This window comes from Artemia sp. Qi Xiang Cuo, chromosome 6 (genome assembly GCF_049724085.1).
Source record: "Artemia sp. Qi Xiang Cuo chromosome 6, ASM4972408v1, whole genome shotgun sequence".
In the NCBI taxonomy this organism is placed as follows: Eukaryota; Metazoa; Arthropoda; class Branchiopoda; order Anostraca; family Artemiidae; genus Artemia; species Artemia sp. Qi Xiang Cuo.
Window position 1 is genome coordinate 16,651,132 of NC_142799.1, and position 20,349 is coordinate 16,671,480.

The 20,349-nt window shown below is 35.7% G+C and overlaps 1 protein-coding gene across 1 annotated transcript in view; it reads left to right on the forward strand.

Annotated features, from left to right (window-relative positions):
• Positions 1–20,349, forward strand: part of LOC148950920 (uncharacterized) — a 101,778-nt gene that overhangs the window by 14,071 nt on the left and 67,358 nt on the right. The window contains exons 2-4 of the mRNA XM_089090514.1: positions 686–739; positions 10,630–10,720; positions 12,136–12,329. Of these exons, the coding sequence (XP_088946640.1) occupies positions 686–739; positions 10,630–10,720; positions 12,136–12,329 (339 nt within the window). The remainder of the gene's footprint in view (positions 1–685; positions 740–10,629; positions 10,721–12,135; positions 12,330–20,349) is intronic.

Genomic DNA, 20,349 nt, shown 5'->3' on the forward strand with positions numbered 1-20,349 from the left:
AAAAATAACAAAACCAAATAACAAACAGTTAAAAAGAAAAAGGTGAAATTGCTTCAGCCTCTTTTTACAACTATGTTAAGTTTTGAATTGTCAGTTTTGGATTTCAGCTTTTAAATTCTTGTTTTTTGACATAAACTCTTGCAACAAGGCTCCTATTCCATGTAGTGGCATAATTGGGTGGCAGGACTATGCCCTCTAGATTTATTTTCAAACCTTGAGACATTTACCAAAACCATTTTCCAAGCGAATCTCAAAGTGGGAGTTAACAGTCCAATCACACTTTCACTTTTATCCCCCTGGTCTACCTTGCCCTGCTGAGTATTCTTTTGGGAACAACCTAGCACATCTACCTATATTTTGAAAATTCTTTTTTTGGGGTATTTTTTATATTGAAAAATGCCCTTTTTTATATTTCAGTTGAAAAATTTGCCCCCCCCCGAGACATGTAAAATAAATTTTGATGTCTCTCTTCCCCCATTTTTTTTTGTGAATTGACACCACTGATTACCTGATGGATCAGTATTTTCTAATAACCTTAAAAAGTAAAGTATATACTTTATTGTTACTACTCTTGAGTACGGTACTAATTAAGTATTTTAGCTGTCATAATTACTAGCAGTATGTTGATTTGAATATTCTGAAAAAACAAATCCATAAAATGAATTGATTGCAGCTTGTGTTTCAGAATGAGAATGAACAATCCTGGAGACTTGATCCAATCCCTGAAGAGTCTGTCTCTGTAAGCTTTGCCTTTAAAACATTGTTGTCTCTTACCACTGGTGAATGGGTGGCTTATTTTATTCATTGTCACTTTGTCTTAAAATTGCAGCTTTCTTGACAGAATTTAACTTTCACTAGTGGTTGTGGATGCATACAACGACCATTTTTGGGATATGGGCAAATAATATTTCTTTAAGGGGGGGGGGTTTAGTTCCAAATTGTTGTTGGAGATATTTGGTGTGTGTTTATGGGTATTTTTCAATAAGGACGGGGATCTGCTGCTTAATGCTTCACTGTTGGGGACAAACTTTGTTCAATCCTGAATTTGGTAGGCATTTTTGGGAATTATATTTCCTGCAGTCTAAGGTTTGCTCAACTAAAAGCTGCTTCTTATGCACCATGTGACCCGAGCCCGAGTTTGTTCAAATAATTAGTGTCCTGATACTATTTTGCGCATCAATCCAAATGCTAAAATCAACTATGTCTGCTACATGTGGTGATGGGCTGAGCTTATGTAATTTGCTTTTTCTGTGTGTTTGTTTTTTATTTACTGTTGATGGTTTAATAGTTAATATATATAACAAAACACTCTGAATTAGTCTTACAATAATGTTTAATTGAAATAAAAATTTATGACAAAACGATACTGCAGTTTTTATAATACACCTAAAAGTTTCTATTGCTTTCAATAATGACTTATGTCTGTTCAAATACTTTTTGTTAGGATTTTTGGAGATTTTAGATCTCCAAAAGAGATTAAAAAAAAAAAAAAACTGTCAAGAAATGTAACAATCTTGTATTTTAAGTAAGCAAAACGTAGCTGGTGCTCAGCACAGCTGTCTTCCACAGGTAATTGTTATGGGAAAAAAAAATCCCAGTATTTTCAATTGAACTTAAAGAGTGACATTAAAACTTAAAAAAAAAAATGAGTTATACTGTTTATAGTGGAGATAACTGGCACCAAGGCTTTACTTGTTATGGTAAAGTTTAAATTTTGCTTTATTTGGAATGAAATCAGTCATAATATTTTACATTTTTAGTGTAAAGAGGGGAGGGGCAGAAGCCCTCGAATAGGTGGGGTACGTGTTTTAAATTTTTATGGTTTTGTTTTAGTATCATATTCCAGGTTACTTTAAATTCAAAAGGGACTTTTACCCCATCCTCCACGGTCTATTGCTCTTAATGTTGAAGTTAAAGTTTTTGTAACACTGCTTCAAAAACCTGGAATGAACACCCGGAACACTGGCCCCTAAAAAGATGATCTGCTAAAAAAAATGTAATAAAAGAACCCTCCTTAAAGCTGCATTCCCGAAAAGAATTCTTTGGGAAGAAGGGCAAGGGAGAGGGATTGGAATGTCAAATTTATCATTAAGTTTTTATATTTTAGGTAATAGTTTTGACATTTTCCAGTGTCCTTTTGACGAATTTGTTATTAGGGAATGCTTCAACCAGATTCTTCTTTCTGTGCAGGTCAACATATGAATGTAATATTGTATGATATAGTAAAAAAAATCACACAATGAAAGGGTCAATCCCACTCATTGTAGTCAATATAGTCAATCCCACTCTGACCTTGCGATACCCATATTGCACACTTGCTCTAAATGTCTTCTTTCAAATAATGGAAGATTAGGAGGTACATACCAAACCCTCAACTTGATATGAGATAAACTAATGAAGCCTCAAGCAACTAAGCTTAAAAATATTTAACTTATTTCTCATGGACTCCAAATATGTTCTGGGACACTCATACCACTGCATAACAATAAAACCTTTGAAACTTAGAAGGCTATGCAAATAGCCTTTTTATGGTTCTAAGTTGGCTGATTGTCTCAGATTTGTTGCTTGTTGGTATTTTGGCCCCCCTTTGAACCTTGATTGATGCATTGCACCATAAAATGGCGAAAATTAGCAATTTTCAGCGGTGTGATCTCTTTTTTGACATTAAACCTTTATGTTTTGTTTAATGAGCCCTTTTCTGATATTCTATGACCACGGGATCAATTTGACTAATCCTGGAAATTTTTTTTTGTGACTACTCTTTTAATGAAAATAAATCACGAAATTTGCTGTATCAGTAGGTATATCCTATGTTTTGGGGTTTTTGAACATTTTAAGTTTAATGTGATTTTTTTTTAAATATTAATGTGGATATTTAAAATTCTTAGTAAGTTTTGTTTCTCTCCTTTAGAAAAAAAATATGGAAACTTCTATATTTTTTAAAATATTTTTTTTTAAATATTATGAATCATAAAAATAGGCAATTTTCGTGTACATAATGTGATATTTGTTAATACTAAAAGATTTTTTGGGCCTAGGTTAATACAAAAATGTTCAACAACAGTATTTGAATTTTGAAACAGTAACCTCTATGAAAAATGTGGTTCTATCCTGGTTCCTAGGGCTATAATGTCAGAAAGATTGAGACGGCTAGGACATGTTTCACAGATGGAAGATGAAATATTACCAAAGATCAGCCGTTTCCGCAAACCATCAAGGGCCAAACGAAAAGCTGGTCATAACCCGAAAGGGCTAGGAGGAAGTCATAAGGAAAGAATTAAGGGCAGTTTGAACTATTTGGGAGAGTGTTAAGAGGGAGTCTTTGAGTAGATTGGGATGGAGAAGGAGCGTGGGCTGCTGTGTTTGCCTCAGGCGGCTTGGTGCTGCAGTGAATTGTTGGTAGTAGTAGTGCTAGTATAAATGTCCTAAAGGTTCAGTGTGAGGTCTTTGTAGAATCAAAGGTCACTAACAATCTTTTTAGATCTGATCTAGACACCTTCTGACAATTGAAGAGCAAAGGTATTTTAAATTTCTACGATTTTAGTTCACCTTTTGTAGGGTGTTTTTTTTTTTACTCTGGTTTCTGCAGTTCTGTTGGGACTGAGTCCCCGTGTAACTGAGCCCCCATACAACTGAACCCTCATGCAACTGAATCCTCGTGCAACTCAACCCCATTTAACTGAATCCCCATGTAACTGAACCCCCGTGAAACTGAACCCTCGTGTAACTGAACCCATGTACTCGAGTTTTTCAGTATTCTACAAATATGAGGCAATATCAAATATGGGAATTGTTTGTTTTTTAGTCATGACATTAATGCCTGTCAAGATCATTCGTAAAAAAGCTCTGTTTTGTCGTCGACGCCGATTGACTCCAAGTTTAAGAACTTAAGAAAAACTTTCCAGGAATTGTTAAACACTAAACTGGAGAGTTTAAAATTTGACAGTGTAGAAGATGGATAGGACAATTTTAGGAAAATAGTCTGTGAAGTCGCTGATGGTATTTTAGCGAAGGAAGTTATAAACCAGCTGGGAATATTAGCGAAAATTCTTTATGTTTAATAGAGAAGAGGAGGGGCCTGCACAAGGATTGTTTGAGTGATAGATGATATGAATATAAGATAAATGTAAAGAAATTGGAGAAAACATTAAAATGTGAATTAATGAGGTGTGAAGTGGAGGCCATGGATGAAATTCCCAGAGATTTGGAGGATGCAGCCAAACGGCATAATAGTAATATTTTGTACTGGTATGCTAATAAATTGAGCAGGAATTGCCAATCTGGACTTGTCCCTGTTAAAGATAGGAAGGGGCCCCAAAAAAGGCCAGTCGTCGTAGTAGTAGTAGTAGTTGTAGGCTAGTAGTATTAGCAGTAGCCTGTGTACATAGTGCCTTTTGGTTAGTTCAACATCCCCATCGACCTTTCTGAAGGTTCCAACATAATACTCAAATCTGTTCATAAGGTAATGCTGATACACCCTTTTGCTACTGCATGCACATAGTGTTTTGATTTAGTTTATCTTCCCCTTCAACATCCCTTGAAATTTTCAGATGCAGCCAGACGGTATAATAGCAATATCTTTTACTGGTATGGGAATAAATTGAGAGGGAATATTTAATGTAGACTTGGCCCTGTTGAAGATAGAAAGGGGCCCCCTAAAAAGGGCTATTCGTCGTAGTAGCAGTAGTAGATGTAGTAGTATTAGCAGTATGTATAGCCTATATTGCTTTTTGGTTAGTTCAACATACCTGAAAGTTCCAATATAATACTCAAAGCCGTTCACAAGGTAATGCTGATACGCCCTCTTGCACTTGCATCCACATAGTGTTTTGTTTGGTTCATATTCTCCTTCAACATTCCCTGAAAATTTCACCTTAATACCCCTAACTTTAGTAACAGCCGTAGTAGTCGTAGTAGTAGTACCTCAGACCATTTCTGGGATATTGCCGGTATGCCTTTTTTAAAGGCTACATGAACATAGTGTCTTTTGATGTAACTCGACACTCCCCTAATATACTCTTATACCCTAACCCTTTATTGAAACCAAGAATCAAACATGCCTCCCCTCCTCTTTATAAATCAGTAATCCCGTATGTAAACAATGAGCAAACTGTATAAACTACAACTGTTACCCAAGGGTTGTGTGAGGCCTTGTCATCCATAGAGGCATAATTATGTGACTTTAGTTATGTCTAATAAAATGGCTATCTTGAAATTTTGATCGAACGTCTTTAGGGAGAGGGCAGTAAAATGGGGCGTGGGAGAGGCATGGCTGTCCTGTAATCACTTCGTTCTAGGTTTCCCCAAATGACTGCCATAAAACTCTCCATTGGTGGAAAAATAAGATAAGTTCAAGCTGCGGTAATTAGAATCTACCAATTATGCAAAACTAAACTTGTTCCCGGCCCCTTGTCTAAGTCTTAACTATTCAAAAAACACCGACAAAAAAAAATACTACTACTAACTACTAACAACTCATCGCAGCACCAAGCCGCCTGAGGCCAACACAGCTACGCACGCTCCTCCTCCACCCCAATCTATTCAAAGCCTCCCTTTTTACACCCGCCCACGAAGTTCCCATTTCCTTCTAATCTTTCTTTATGACGTCCTCCCACCCCAGACGGGGACGACCTGCTTTCCGTTTAGCCCAAGATGGTTGGCCGAAAAGAACAATCTTCGGCAATCTGTCATCCTTCATCCGCACAACATGCCCTAACCACCTCAACCTTTCTTTCATTATAGACCTAGAAAGCGGTAGTGAATCACGTTTTTCGTATAACCTATTGTTTGAAATACCGTCAGTCAGCCGGGTACCCAGAACAATCTTTAAGCAATTTCTCTGGAAAACATCTAGCAAATTTTCATCCGCTTTTTGGAGCGTCCATGCTTCAGAGCCATATTTGACCACTGTCATCACTGTAGCTTCTAAGATTCTAATCTTGGTTTGCAGACTTATCTTCCTATTCTTCCAGACTTTTTTTAACTGTGAAAAAACACCCTGAGCCTTGGCTATTCTATTTTTAACATCTTCACTGCTCCCACCATCCTTCCTAATAATACTACCAAGGTAAGTGAAGCTGCCCATCTGATCAATCTTTTCATTACCAAACGTCACGTTTTCATCTTCACTTATTCCTAGCCTTAGTCTTCCTAACATTAATTTTTAAACCAATACTAGCACCCTGAACTCGCAAAACCTCTAAAACTTCATTCATTTTGCTCACACTTTCATCTAGGATGCTTAAAGCATCAGTATAATTCAAGGTCCAGGAGACTTTTTCCTCCCCATTTGATTCCGTGGTCTCCCATGGCTTTCCTGTGCTCCTTAAGACAAACTCCATCAAAATAATCCATATAAAGGGGGTAGAAAACACCCTTCTTAACTCCTGATTTAATACAAAACCAGCTGCTAACCTCATTTCCTACCTTAACCGCAGCATTGTTATTCTCGTACATAGCACTAATCACTTTGATGTATTTGTCTGGTATACCATACAAGGATAAAACATTTACTAAAGCTCCTCTATCAACAGAATCGAACGCTTGCTCATAATCTATAAAACTGAGAACCAAAGGTGTTTGAAAACTTAGGCAATTCTCAATTATTAACCTAAGAGTGAAAATTTGGTCAACACATCCTCTACCTTTTCTAAAACCGCACTGCTCTTCTCTTAAAACTTTGTCTACGGCATCTCTCAGCCTAAAAAGTATCATATTACTAAGCAATTTGCTACCTACAGAGACCAGACTAATGCCTCGATAATTACCACACTCACTTTTATCACCTTTCTTATAAAGTGGCTTAATTAAGGTTTTCCTAAAATCGTTAGGTACTTCCCCTTTTTCAAAATTCATATTCATAATCTTCAATAACTTATTTCTAACCTCAGAGCCACCATATTTAAGAAACTCATTTACTACCCTATCAGAACCTGGAGCCTTATTATTCTTTAATCCCTTTAGTACTGTTGCTAATTCCTCCTCACAAAATAAATCTTCCTTCACATCCAAGGTATCACAAACTTTTTCATTTTCCTCTATATTTTTTCCTGCAACTCTATCTCGGTTAAGCAAGTTCTCAAAATATTCGGCCCATCTCGCTTTAGCTTTTTCCTTATCGCTAATTGCCACCCCATTCCTATCTTTAACTGGGACAAGTCTGGATTGACTACTACCTCTCAATTTGTTAACGTGCCAGTACAATATTTTACTATTATGCCGTCTAGCTGCATCTTCTAAATCCTCGGCAATTTTATCCATGGCCTCCACTTCACAGCAAAACAAAAAACATCAGAATAACAAAAAAAATAGCAAGTACATAGAACAGAATTGCTTCAGATGCAACGCTATAGCGTTGTCTATACCAAAGAGCCATTAGGCTTCAATGATTTATTTATTACAATTTTTCCAGGCGCATTTCATATGGAAGTGGTGGGCACATAAAGTTTGGAGGGGGCTCATTCGATTACAAATGAAAAGTTTTAGTGCCTTTTTAAGAGTCAAAAGTGATCAGAGGGCAACCAGTCTCCCCACGCTCTTTTTTTCCCAAATTTATCTGATCAAAATTTTGACGTAGCCTGTTCAATATAATCCAGAGCAATGCGTTTTTGATTGACAGGACCCCCTACATCCCTTGGAGAAAGGGCTATAAATTATGCAAGTTGCCCATTGTTAAAATATAAGATTTTTCATGGAAGGGATAGTAGAATAAACTTTAGAGGAAGCTCATTCGATTGGAAATTGAAAGTTCTAATTCACTTTCTAAAAATCAAAAGTGATCGGAGGGCAACCAGTCTCCCCAAGCTCTTTTTACTCCAATTGTATCTGATAAAAATTTTGACGTAGCCATTTTGTTCAATACAATCCAGAGCAATTCGTTCTTTATTGACAGGACCTCCCCCCCCCACAGCCCCCGGGGTAAGGGCCGTAAATTATGCAAGTTACACATTATTAAAATATAAGGTTTTTATGGGAGGGATAGTAGTATAAACTTTGGAGGAAACTCATTCAATTGGAAATTGAAAGTTCTTGTTCACTTTTTCATAAATCAAAAGTATTTGGAGGGCAACCAGCCTCCCCCTTCCAACCGCTGTTTTCTCACCAAGTGCATCTGGTCAAATTTTAAGATAGCCATTTTGTTTAAAACAGGCCCAAGATTAAATAACTATGCATGGTTCACAACCCCCCTGCCCTGGGTGCAAGGGCTGTAAATTATGCAAGTTGTCTATTGTTAACATACAAGATATTTTTAATAAGAAAAGAGGGCATGTTTGATCCTGGGTATCCGAAAAGGTTTGGAGCATCAAGGTCAAACCTTTTACAAAATGTCGAGAAGAATGCCAAATAAAATCAAAAAATGCCCTTTCCTTTATTGGCTGTGAAAAGCAAATACCAGCAATATCTAAAGAACGACTGATGGTATAAGACGTCACATCGCTCGGGAAACGTTTAGAGGCATCTTCAAATAAATTTAAAGACACTATGTGTATCCAGTTTTGCAAGAAGACGTATTTGGAATATGTCAAAAACAGCTGAGCGTATTAAGTAAACTATCAAGCTTGTCGAAAGGAATGCCGAAAAAAGTTTTGTGTGCAACCGGTCCCCCTCACATGCCCTTTTTAGCTGCAATCTCTCCAAAGACATCTGATCAAAATTCGTTATCTAAATTTACAAAGTTCAAAGATTTTCAACACAGATATTTATTAGTCAACGTTGGGGAAAGGTTTGATCTATCAGAAAAAAGGAGAAATAAATCTGGCTTTAATGATTTGTGGTGTCCTATTTTTTTTTTGTGACAACAAAACAGAGCTTTTTTTATGAATCATCTTAATAGGTATTTATACTATGACTTTAAAAAACAAATAGTTCCTAAATGTTTGAAAATGTAAAGATTCAAACTTGTGTTTTACCCCATGATATTGCCCCATATTTGTAGAATACTGGAAAAATGAGTGCGGGGGTTCAGTTACACGAGGTTTCAGCTGCACGGGAGTTCAGTTGCACGGTGGCTTAGCTATATGGGGTTCAGTTAAATGGGGTTGAGCTGGACAGGGATTCAGTTGCACGGTGGTTCAGTTAAATAGGGTTCAGTTGCACGAGTGTTCAGTTTTATGGGGGTTCAGTTGCACGGCGGTTCAGTTATACGTGGGATTCATTTGCATGGGTGTTCAGTTACAGGAGGGCTCAGTTACGCGCATACCGGTTTCTGTTATATGGTGTTGTTTACCGTTTAATTTCTTTTGTTTGTGTATCGTTGGTAAATTTTGTGCTTGAAAATATTTCCGTTCAGGGCTATGTATGCAGGTCATTGTTCTTTTAAAAGAAATTTGGGAGATACTACAAGTTCAAGGTTTTGTTTTGAAACCCTGCCTCTTATTGACGTTTGTTGGCATAATATAATGAACAACTTCGAGCAAATTGGCCAAGTCGGCACTATATCTCTATGCCATAAGGACTCTTTTTCTAATAAAAGCACCTAAACACAAAAGCCTTAGTGAATTAAATCACATATATGTCCTGGTAGAGACAATGAAACTATATTAAATACTTAGTAAAGCTGCTATATCTGACCAGACTAATGTGCATTATTTTCAGTTAAAATTTTCCTCAAAATACAATTTTGGTTTATTCAGTTACTTGATCTAATTCTCTAGGACATTCTATATGATTTCCCTTTCTTACCAATTCCTTCATAATGCCACTTCAAATTCTACTAATCTTGATAAAGTTGCTGATCTAGAGGCCATTAGATTTATCAAACCCTATAAATATTGAAAGAAAATAGCTAAAGATGTGCTTCTGATCTTCAATTTTAAAAAGTGGATTTAAAAAAAAAACGTGCAATTGTTTAGTGGTATAGGGAAGTACGTTTCAGCTTATGCTGAGGAAGCTACGTGCAACAAAAAGCAGGAGATACATCTTCAAGTCTAGTTAAAGTCTATGAACCCATAGTGCCTTTTCCTCCGAGAGGCTGAACAATGAGTAAAGTGTTACTGACATGGATTTAGTTATGCCTAAAATACATAAAATAAAGTAGTGACTCCTCTGGCGTTTGCTTTCAAAGCATATTGCATCAGTGGCAGATCCCGAGGGGGGGGGGGCGAGGGGGCACCCCCTCCCCTAACGTAGTCTAAAATAGCGTACTTTACTTAATTAACGCAAGTTTGCGTTAATTAAACTTGCTCCTAACGAAAGTTTATCGGATCGACCTATTTTGCTCCCCCCCTGAAAGAAATTTTGGATCCGCCCCCGTATTGCACCAACAAGTTTTTTCTAGTTTGATTTTTGAGTTATGCAAATATCACTAGCTTTATGGAGTTGGTATTAACTCAATACCAAAAGGGGTGGAGACTCAGAGTTGGATTGTTAAAATTCAATGCTTTGGTGTTGAAATTGGGAGTAAAGCTTAGTTCTTTTAGTGGGATAAAAAAATTACTCTTATCAAGGAATTAAGGTCAGCTGAGCTTTATACATGCCCACGGAAAGAAAAAAAAGTTGTTATATATTACAACAGTTACTAGGGGATTTGTTGAAGAGACAAAGGCGTTGTCTAGATACTACTTGTGTTGTTGGGGTTTGACTTTCCTACATTCTTTAGAGCTCATTGTCACCTTGGTTCTCTTTTTTTAGATCTCTGCTTTCAGCCGTGAATCACTTGGAATGAATGAATCAGCCAAATTAGAAAGTTCTCAGTTCTGTATAACTGAGGAAGATCCAAATGGTACTTTTCTCCTGTTTGTTTATGCCTGCTATCCTACCCACTTTCTCTTTCTCTCTCTCTCTTTCTCTCTCTCTGACTCTTATTTTGTGACTCTCCTCTCTGCCTCTCCCCCCTCTCTCTCTCTTCCCCCTCTATATCTCATTCTCTCTCTTCTTCTTCAGTTGCAAATTTTGTGACTTATTTGTTGACCAATGGTTGTTTATTTTAGCTTTGTTGCACCAGTTGGAGGAGGGAGTATTAGTCCCCCCCCCCTAGATTTTGAAAATACCTTTTTGGATATCTTGGCTGAAAAAAAAAATGAAAAACAACAAAATTGTCCTCCCTCTAAGTTTGGAAAAATGTGTTTTTTTATCTTTGTTAAAGAAATTCAAACAGAATTCTTGATCCCCCCCCTCTACATTTTAATGAATTAGTGTTTCTTGTTTAGTTTTTTCTTTTTTATATACAGTCTCAAATATAGTGATTAGAATGTCGAGATGGTTTTGATGAACAAGTAGGTGAATCTTAATTTTTGTGGAAGCAGAAAATAATTTTCATGCGTTTTACTATTTAGAGCAATGTAACCCTTTTAAACTAAATTAATTTTACTTTTGTTGAATTAATCTAGTATAGCGTTATAAAAGCAACAATTCATAATTTAATAAATGAAACCTGAAGGAAAAAAAAAAATCAAAAGACTCATTCAGTTTACAGGAAACAATAAATAGATACATTTTGATAGTCATTCTGGTTTTTATTATTTAAAAGAACGTTTTCTTTTTCAGCCCTGCCTTTAAGTCTTTTTCTTTCAAAAATTTAGAAAGTTGATGCCTAAATAAAGTTTATAAAAGGTCAATTCAACAGTTTTGAAGTAATCTGTTTAATTCTCATTAAAGAGCTATTTACAGTCATACCAAAATCTAGAGGGGGGGGCAATTTTTTTCGCTTTCGCAAAAAAACGAAAAGGGTATTTTTCAATATTTTGGAGGCAGTGAAAAACCTATCGGGGGGGGGGAGGGCTTTTCGATAGGAATGACAAAGAGGGTAAATCTCGAAATCAAGGGGGGGGGGGTAGATACGGACATACCTTTTGGTATTTTTCCCATTTTCCCTTGCTACATTTCTTACGCAACCCAAATTTACATGGTAACCCTGGGGGCTTCCCTTTACTCTGTCTCTTTGTATATAGATATACTATGTTGGCTTCTTTTTTTACCGACTTTTTTTTTAATGACAAAGAGGGTAAATCTCGAAATCAAGGGGGGGGGGTAGATACGGACATACCTTTTGGTATTTTTCCCATTTTCCCTTGCTATATTTCTTACGCAACCCAAATTTACATGGTAACCCTGGGGGCTTCCCTTTACTCTGTCTCTTTGTATATAGATATACTATGTTGGCTTCTTTTTTTACCGACTTTCTCCTCTTATTTGTAGACTCTCATGACATTCAGTTCCAGAATGTGAGCTTGCTAGATATAGACGAACCTGGTCCAAGTTCGAGTATGATCTCCACCCCTGCACCAAAACGAAATAGAAAATCCTCGCAAAGCTCCATAAATAGCATGGACAGAGATAGTTTGTTGTTTGGGTCTACTTATGACTCAACCTACACGCCATATCAATTTCAGGTAGGCAGATTGTTAAAATTCAAATCTTTAAAAACAAAAAGTGTTGTTAAATTTAACTTCTTAGTTTTTGCTTATTTATTTCATGGTTGAACGTAGCAACACTGCCGAAAATGTAGTACTGCCCTTAAAACTTCAAAATCCTAAACAACCGAAATCCAATTCTTAGAAAATCGCAGTTATCGGCAGGAACAGACCAAGGATGGGTCGTGATAGATCTAAGAGGGTAAAAGGCGTTATTATTTGATATCTTTGGTACTTCAATCTAATTGTAGTTCGTGGTCTGAATTTGTAATGGAGTGTGAACGTTAAATGAATAATTACATGGTTAGATTTCATCATTAGTTCATATTTACATGCAAACTGTAATTGAGCCCACCCCTGGTATAGACTGTTTTTAGCCAAAATTTAATGCTCTTTACTTTATAGGGACGCCCAGGTCTGTGTCCTCTTAATAGCGACCAATCTACTGTGCTGCCATAGGTAGCACAGACCTTTAAAATAGAATGTCACGGCCTTGACAAATTTCCAAAACTTGTATTTAAAAAAAAAAAATGAAAACACTTAAACTGTATGCTCTAGAGCAGAAGTTCTCAAACTTATTTAGACACTGTACACCTTTTTACCCGAAAAACATTATAGATATCCCTTCTCACTTATCGGTACTACGTAAACTATAGCTAAAGTATAAATTAAATTGCCAGCCCTGAAGTGAAAGGGTTTTTTTTGTTGTTTTTTTTTCCGGCTGCGTACCCCCTAAAAAATTTACCGTACCCCCAAGGGGTATGCGTACCACAGTTTGAGAACAACTGCTCTAGAGATTGTTCAAGTCTGAAGAGAACTTAAATACTCAGTGATCGTGAAGCTTACCTATATCACATATTCAATGAACTTGGGACCATGTAGGATCCTTTTTTAGTGCTAACAAAGGCTCTAATTAGAATTTAAGTCGCCTTATTTATTAAAATAAGCTTATTTCAATTGTTTACCCAATCTTATCCATTTATTTCACATTTTCAATGAACTTGGGACCATTTAGGATCAGTTGTTAGTGCTAACCGAGGCTCTAATTAGAATTTAAATCACCTTATTTATTAAAATAAGCTTATTTCAATTATTGACAGAAGAATATAGCAGGAAAACATGTTAAAGAACGCCAGTATGAAGAAAAATACATATAAACTATGGCCGTTAAAAGAACTACCTATATTCTCGAATTCAGTATACAAAACTGCTTAAGAAAAGTTTCCCAAGCCATTTTTTTTTCTTTTCTTTTTTAACAAATATATTTTGTGAAAAAAATTAAAAGCTATTCTTCAAAAAAAAAAAAAAAAAAAAACTATTGAGGACTGGAAAAATTCTGATTTCATTTTTAAATCCATCATGATTAATGTTAGAAATTGCATGTTCCAATGTTCAAGGTTCAAGGTTTTATTATTAATACCATGTTTACACAACATATTAGATTCCCGTCAGAGAGAAAACTCGACAGTCGAGAACAAAATACACTTAACACATAGATTTTAATTAATTACGATATAAAGCGGAAAGGTAAAACACAAATTTGGAATATTTAAAATAAGCAATACGGCCTTGCGCAAATCTTTCTTGTTCAATGACGAATACATATTAATTAAAAACAAGACAGAATGGTTGCAATACGTGGAATGCATTTTAGCAGCCCCTTCTTAGACAATAGCTTTCGCGATAAGCCTGTAGCTGTGTAAAAAAAACAAGGCATTTGTATCATCTGATTCATTAGGCTTAGACTTATCCATTCATCGAGCAAAAAATATGATACTACTTTGTCTTTCTGGGGAAACATCTAAATTTGCTTTATAAATAAGGTAATTGGAGGAAATAAGGGGAAAGGATCTAAACCTGCTTTATAAATAGATAATTGGGGTAATAAGGTAATTGGGGAAAATAAGGAGAGGGCTCTAAACTTGCTTTAAAAATAAGATGATTGCCCTTTTTGAGTAAATTTCGACCAATTTCAACATATTTTCAATAAAAAAATTATATACATCAAATTTCAAGAATTTAATTAAGTAGATTGATGCCGCTGAATCGCAACTATGGAATGATATGTTTTTTTTGTTTTTTTTTTTACTATTGGGTAATACCATCTCAGTATGGACCTTACAGTTCATACTGCAAGGTCTATAAAAAAATAAAAAGTAAAGAAATTACCAAAGAAAAGTAAAGTAAAAAACCAAAAGAAAAGTAAAGAGCTATATTAGAACCAAAGGCGAGCACCAATAAAGTCATATAATAATTCAAACTTGTAACGAACAGAAATTATTATCAGTGAATAAATGGTACCAAACAGGAACAGATAACAAAATATATAATCAATTCAAACTTCAAAATCACAGAAATTACCACAAAGAGGAGTTGGGCTTATGCTTTCTAAGCCTTTTAAAGGCTTAGAATATCTAAAGGCTTCTAAAGGCTTAGAATATCTAAAGGCTTCTAAAGGCTTAGGTTATGGTTTTAAGGTTATGGTTAGGTTATGGTTAAAACCATATTCTAAGCCTTCTAAAGTTATTAGGTTATGGTTAAAATCATATTCTAAGCCTTCTAAAGGTTATTAGGTTGTTACGTTATGGTTAGGTTATGGTTAAAACCATATTCTAATTCTTCTAAAGGTTATTAGGTTATGGTTAAAACCATATTCTAAGCCTTCTAATGGTTATTAGGTTATTAGGTTATGGTTACTTTGGACTAGCCTTCTAAAGGCTTAGAATATGGTTTTAACATATCCTCTTTCGTTGATATATTAAAACCGTAGAAGAGCAGAAAAATAACATAATGAAAATTGCGCAGGGAGCATAGACCTTAAGCCAAAAAGCTATATTTTTTTCAGCTTAATCATGAGTGTTAGGTATGGTACCAGATGTTTATTTTCAAATCTTATGAACTTACGGAACTTTAGCAAAAAGGGCTAATACTTGTTGAGCCCATAGTCCCTTTTGAAGTAGATTTTTCGTTATTAAGTCAACGAAATGTGACTGATGTCAACAAAAAGTCAGCGAATTTGAGTGAAAGTCAAATCTGCGGGGCAATAGTTCAAAATTCTTTTGTAGTGTTTTTAATTGTTTTTGTTTGACAAGTTAGTTTAATGCTGCTTTAGTTTTAATATTGTTTAATTGGTAGTGCTTAAGTGTATCCCTAGCAAGCGCACAGTTTTTTAAGACTGTATGTCTGTGTTTAAGTACAAATTTTCTAATTAAAATTACAAATATTATCAGCCATTCTAATGTAAAAAAAATTCCTTGAGTTAGTAACTGCTCTATATTTAGGGAATACAGATTCTTTCTTAAGCTTCACGTGGATTTTGGCAAAAATATCAAAAACAGCGTTGAAATAAATGGTTCATTAAAACCTAATTCCTTTATCAACAGTGAGAAAATACACTAGTAAAATGCGTCTTACTGAGATAATGTAGCTTGATGACGTGGTGTATTATTGGGTGATGAAAAACAAATAAAGTAATTAAAGAGAATAATATCAAGGTTGCATCTACAGCGTCAACAAGGTTTTTTCAAAATTGCCCCGTCAGGTCCTAGTGAGAACCCAGGTAAAAACGAAATAAAAACCTCCACCGCCAAAATTCAAAAGCTAATGTTACTAAAAATTTAGTCTCTACGGAATAGATTTTAATCGAGTCACATCCCACGTACAATGATGTCAATGAAGGAAGGGGCAAGAAGACATCCGCCCTCTTCTTTCAGTCTTTTTTGCCCCAAATTCATTTTGAAAATACCTATTTTCACTGAATTTACCTTTTCTGGTATTTTTATTTAAAAACTTGAAAAAAGTTTTCAAAAAAGTTGTCTCCCTAGGTTTTGAAAAACACCTTAGCAATTTTGTGGATCCATAACAGTCGCTTCATGACTACCGTAGGAGAAGGCGGGGGGGGGGGGGTATTCTACTACCTGCAATATAACAACATCATTTATAGTAACCGTGAAAACGACGAACTCAAAAAATGTATTGTATGTTGAATTATGTTAGGTTAATTAATTAATAAAAAAGTGTTTCTATGCTTTCATATTTCTACAATCGTATATTTATCTTAGACGGCCAAGTTATACGTTAGGACCCGCTTTGGTGTGCAAAAGCCCGATTTTTGGAAGATAGGGTAACAGAAATTTTTTTTGGCGAAGGGGTTGTATGGCCCAAAATATACAGTTTGAGGCCCAAAATTGTACTGGCAGGATGATGTCTCTAGGTCAGATAGGGCTCCCTTTTCCTCTTTCAGAAAATATGTGTGATGACTAGCATTAATAGTTGGCTTAAATACAGTGTTTTTTTGTAGTTTTTTTTTGTCATTATGAGTTGTGTGGCTGTAAACAATAGTATATCTTTTTTCATTTTTGCTATGTAGATACTAAATGAGTATTTGATTAAAGTTCTTTTGAAAATTAATGGATGTATTTCCCTAGTGGGAATCCTTAATATGCATTAATGGAATCTGTTTCACGTCGCTAAACAACCAAAAGTATTATTCATTATTAGCGTTTCTAAACATCAATTTTCATTTTTTTTTTATTTTTTTTTTTTAATTGAAGCCCCAACGAACATATTAATAATTTATCTGAATGTGTCACGAAGCCTTTTTCTAAATTAATAATCGCTAGGCTACGTGATTAAGAACATGACTAACCAATTAAATTTTTCGTTATGAGAAAGCGTGGTTAAACTTTGCCTCAGGAGTATAATAGTTAATGAGGACATAGGTGATAGAAAAAAGATATTTCTCAATTTTTTTTTTGGGGGGGGGGATTTTAAATTTTTGGTTTAGTAGAAAAAATTAGTTGTCTTAAAACGGACAAGTATTTTGTTTTCCTTTGCGAAATTGAGCCATGGGGCACCCAGGGGCAAAACACAGCATTGAAAGAATAGTTGTGTGCCATTTGATCGGCTTCGTCACCTAATGGGGGCAGAGTCGTAGTTCGTAGAAAAAAGTAGTCCCTTATAAGCTTTGACCAAAAAGCTTAGTCAAATCTCTTATATATTAGTTATAAATGAAATAGTTTTAAGCCCAGGTCGAAATAGTCTAGGTAAATTTGGTGTAGGAAAAGAAAACAGTAATGGATACAGACTTTTGCAATTTTGTAGGTATAACAATCTAGTTATAACCAATACGGTGTTTGGTCATAAAATGGCTCATAAGCTAACATGATATTCACGTGATGATAAGACAGCAAACCTTATTGATTATGTTATAGTAAACCAATGACTGGCAGGATAAATACAAGATACTAGGGTATATAGAATTGCCGTTATTGATGTTAAAAGTAAAGATCACCATCTAGTAGTGTCTAGGGTTAATTTAAAGCTGAAATTTCGGAAGGGTAACTATCTCCCGGGATATTCTGATGTCGGTAGACTCCAGAATGATAATTTGAGAGAAACTTTCCAGGAACATTTGTATTCTAAACTTGAGAGTTTAAAATTTGATAATGTAGAAGATGGTTGGAATAATTATAGAAAAATAATTTGTGAAGTTGATGAAGGTGTCTTAGGGAAGAAAGATAGGACTGTAGCTACGAATTTTAGTGAAAAGCTTTATGTTTGATAGAGAGGAGAAGGGACTTGTAAAAGAATTATCTGAGTGATAGATCACATAAAAACAAAAGGAATGTAAAGAAAGTGGAGAAAGTATTAAAATGTGAAGTAAGGAGGTGTGAAATAGAGGCCATGGATAAAATTGCCGAGAATCTGGTAGATGCAGCTAGACGGCATAATAGTCAAATATCGTACTAGCATGTTAATAAATTGAGAGGGAGTATTCAGTCCGGACTTGGCCTAGTCAAATATAGGAACAGGGCCACAATTATCAATAAGGAAAGAAATAAAGAGAGATGGGCAGAGCATTTTGAGAATTCGCTAAACCAAGATTGAGTTGCTGGAAAAGATATAGAGGAAAAAGAAAAAGTTTGTCATACCTTGGATGTAAAGGAAGATTTGTTTTGTGAGGAGGAATTATCAACAGTACTAAAAGGATTTAAGAATAATAAGGATCCAGGTGCTGATAGGGTGGTAAATGAGTGTCTTAAATATGGTGGCTCTGAGGTTAGAAATACGTTACTGAAGATCATTAATACGGTTTTTGTAAAAGGGGAAGTACCTAACGATTCTTAGGAAAACCTTAATTAAGCCACTTTATAAGAAAGGTGATAAAAGTGAGTGTGGTAATTATCGAGGCATTAGTCTGATCTCTGTTGGTAGCAAATTTCCTAGTAATATGATACTTTTTAGATTGAGAGATGCCGTAGACAAAGTTTTAAGAGAAGAACAGTGCGGTTTTAGAAAAGGTAGAGGATGTGTCGACCAAATTTTCTCTCTTAGATTGTTAATAATTGAGAAGTGCCTGAGTTGCCAAACACCTATGGTCCTTAGTTTTATAGATTATGAGCAAGCGTTCAATTCTGTTGATAGAAGAGCTTTAGTTAAGGTTTTATCCTAGTATGGTTTACCGGACAAATACATTAAAGTGATTAGTGCTATGTACGAGAATAACACTGCTGCGGTTAAGGTTGGAAATGAGGTTAGCATCTGATTTCGTATTAAATCAGGAGTTAAGCAGGGTTATGTTCTATCCCCCTTTATATGGATAATTTTGATGGACTTTGTCTTAAGGAGCGCAGGAAAGGCAATTGGAGACCACGGAATCAAATGGGGAGGAAAAGGTCTCCTGGACTTAGATTATGCTGATGATTTAAGCATTCTAGATGAAAGTGCGAGCGAAATGAATGAACTTTTAGAGAATTTGCGAGTTCAGGGTGCTAGAATAGGTTTGAAAATTAATATTAAGAAGACTAAGTCACTAAGGCTAGGAATAAATGAAGATCAAAAGGTGACGTTAGGTAATGAAAAGATTGATCAGGTGGGCACCTTCACTTACCTTGATAGTATTATTAGTAAAGATTGTGGGAGCGGTGAAGATGTTAAAAGTAGAATAGCCAAGGCTCAGGGTCTTTTTTCACAGTTAAATAAGTTTGAAAGAATAGGAAGATAAGTCTGCAAACCAAGATTAGAATATTAGAAGCTACAGTGATTACAGTGGTCAAATATGGCTCTGAAGCATGGGCGCTCCGAAAAGCGGTTGAAGGTTTGCTAGATGTTTTCCAGAGAAATTGCTTAAGGATTGTTATGGTTACCCGGCTGACTGACCGTATTTCAAAGAATAGGCTGTACGAAAAATGTGGTTCAATACCGCTCTCTAGGGCTATAATGGAAGAAAGGTTGAGATGCCTAAGACACGTTTTGGGGATGAAGGATGACAGATTGCCGAAGATTGTTCTTTTCGGCCAACCGTCTAGGGCTAAACGGAAAGCAGATCGTCCTCATCTGGGGTGGGAGGACGTCATAAAGAAAGACTTAAAGGAAATGGGAACTTCGTGGGAGGGTGTAAAAAGGGAGGCTTTGAATAGATTGGGATGGAGGAGGAGCGTGCGTAGCTGCGTTGGCCTCAGGCGGCTTGGTGCTGCGGTGGATTGTTAGTAGTAGTAGTAGTAGAAAGTGTATGCTTAATAAACAAACGCCCAAATGAATGTTTGATACTATTGTTGACTTGAAAACGTGGATGGATTGTTTAAAGTTGATATTGCCAAAGTATATAATTTCTTGAGATATGTCTATTGTGCATAGTCGACTGAAATGAATGTCCTAAGCATGCTAAAATCCAGATTCATCCCCAATAGTCCCCTTGTCATGATTGTAGAATCAACACCCAAACGGATTATTGTGACATAGAGGGGCTGAGGTTCTCAAGGACAATAGCATATAGCCCAAAGATAGAGAAGAATGAATAGAGCATTCGAGAATAATGAAACAGTCCCTGGTTTTAACAGGTGGATTTTACCTTAATCATGGATTTTTGAATTTTGCTGAAAATATTTGAACCGAGTTGCTGGAAACGCGTCAGTTATCAACCCATTTAGGATTATTCTAATCATTCAGAAAAACTAAGTACAAATCAGCCTACTTTGATCCCCAGCCAATCTACTGT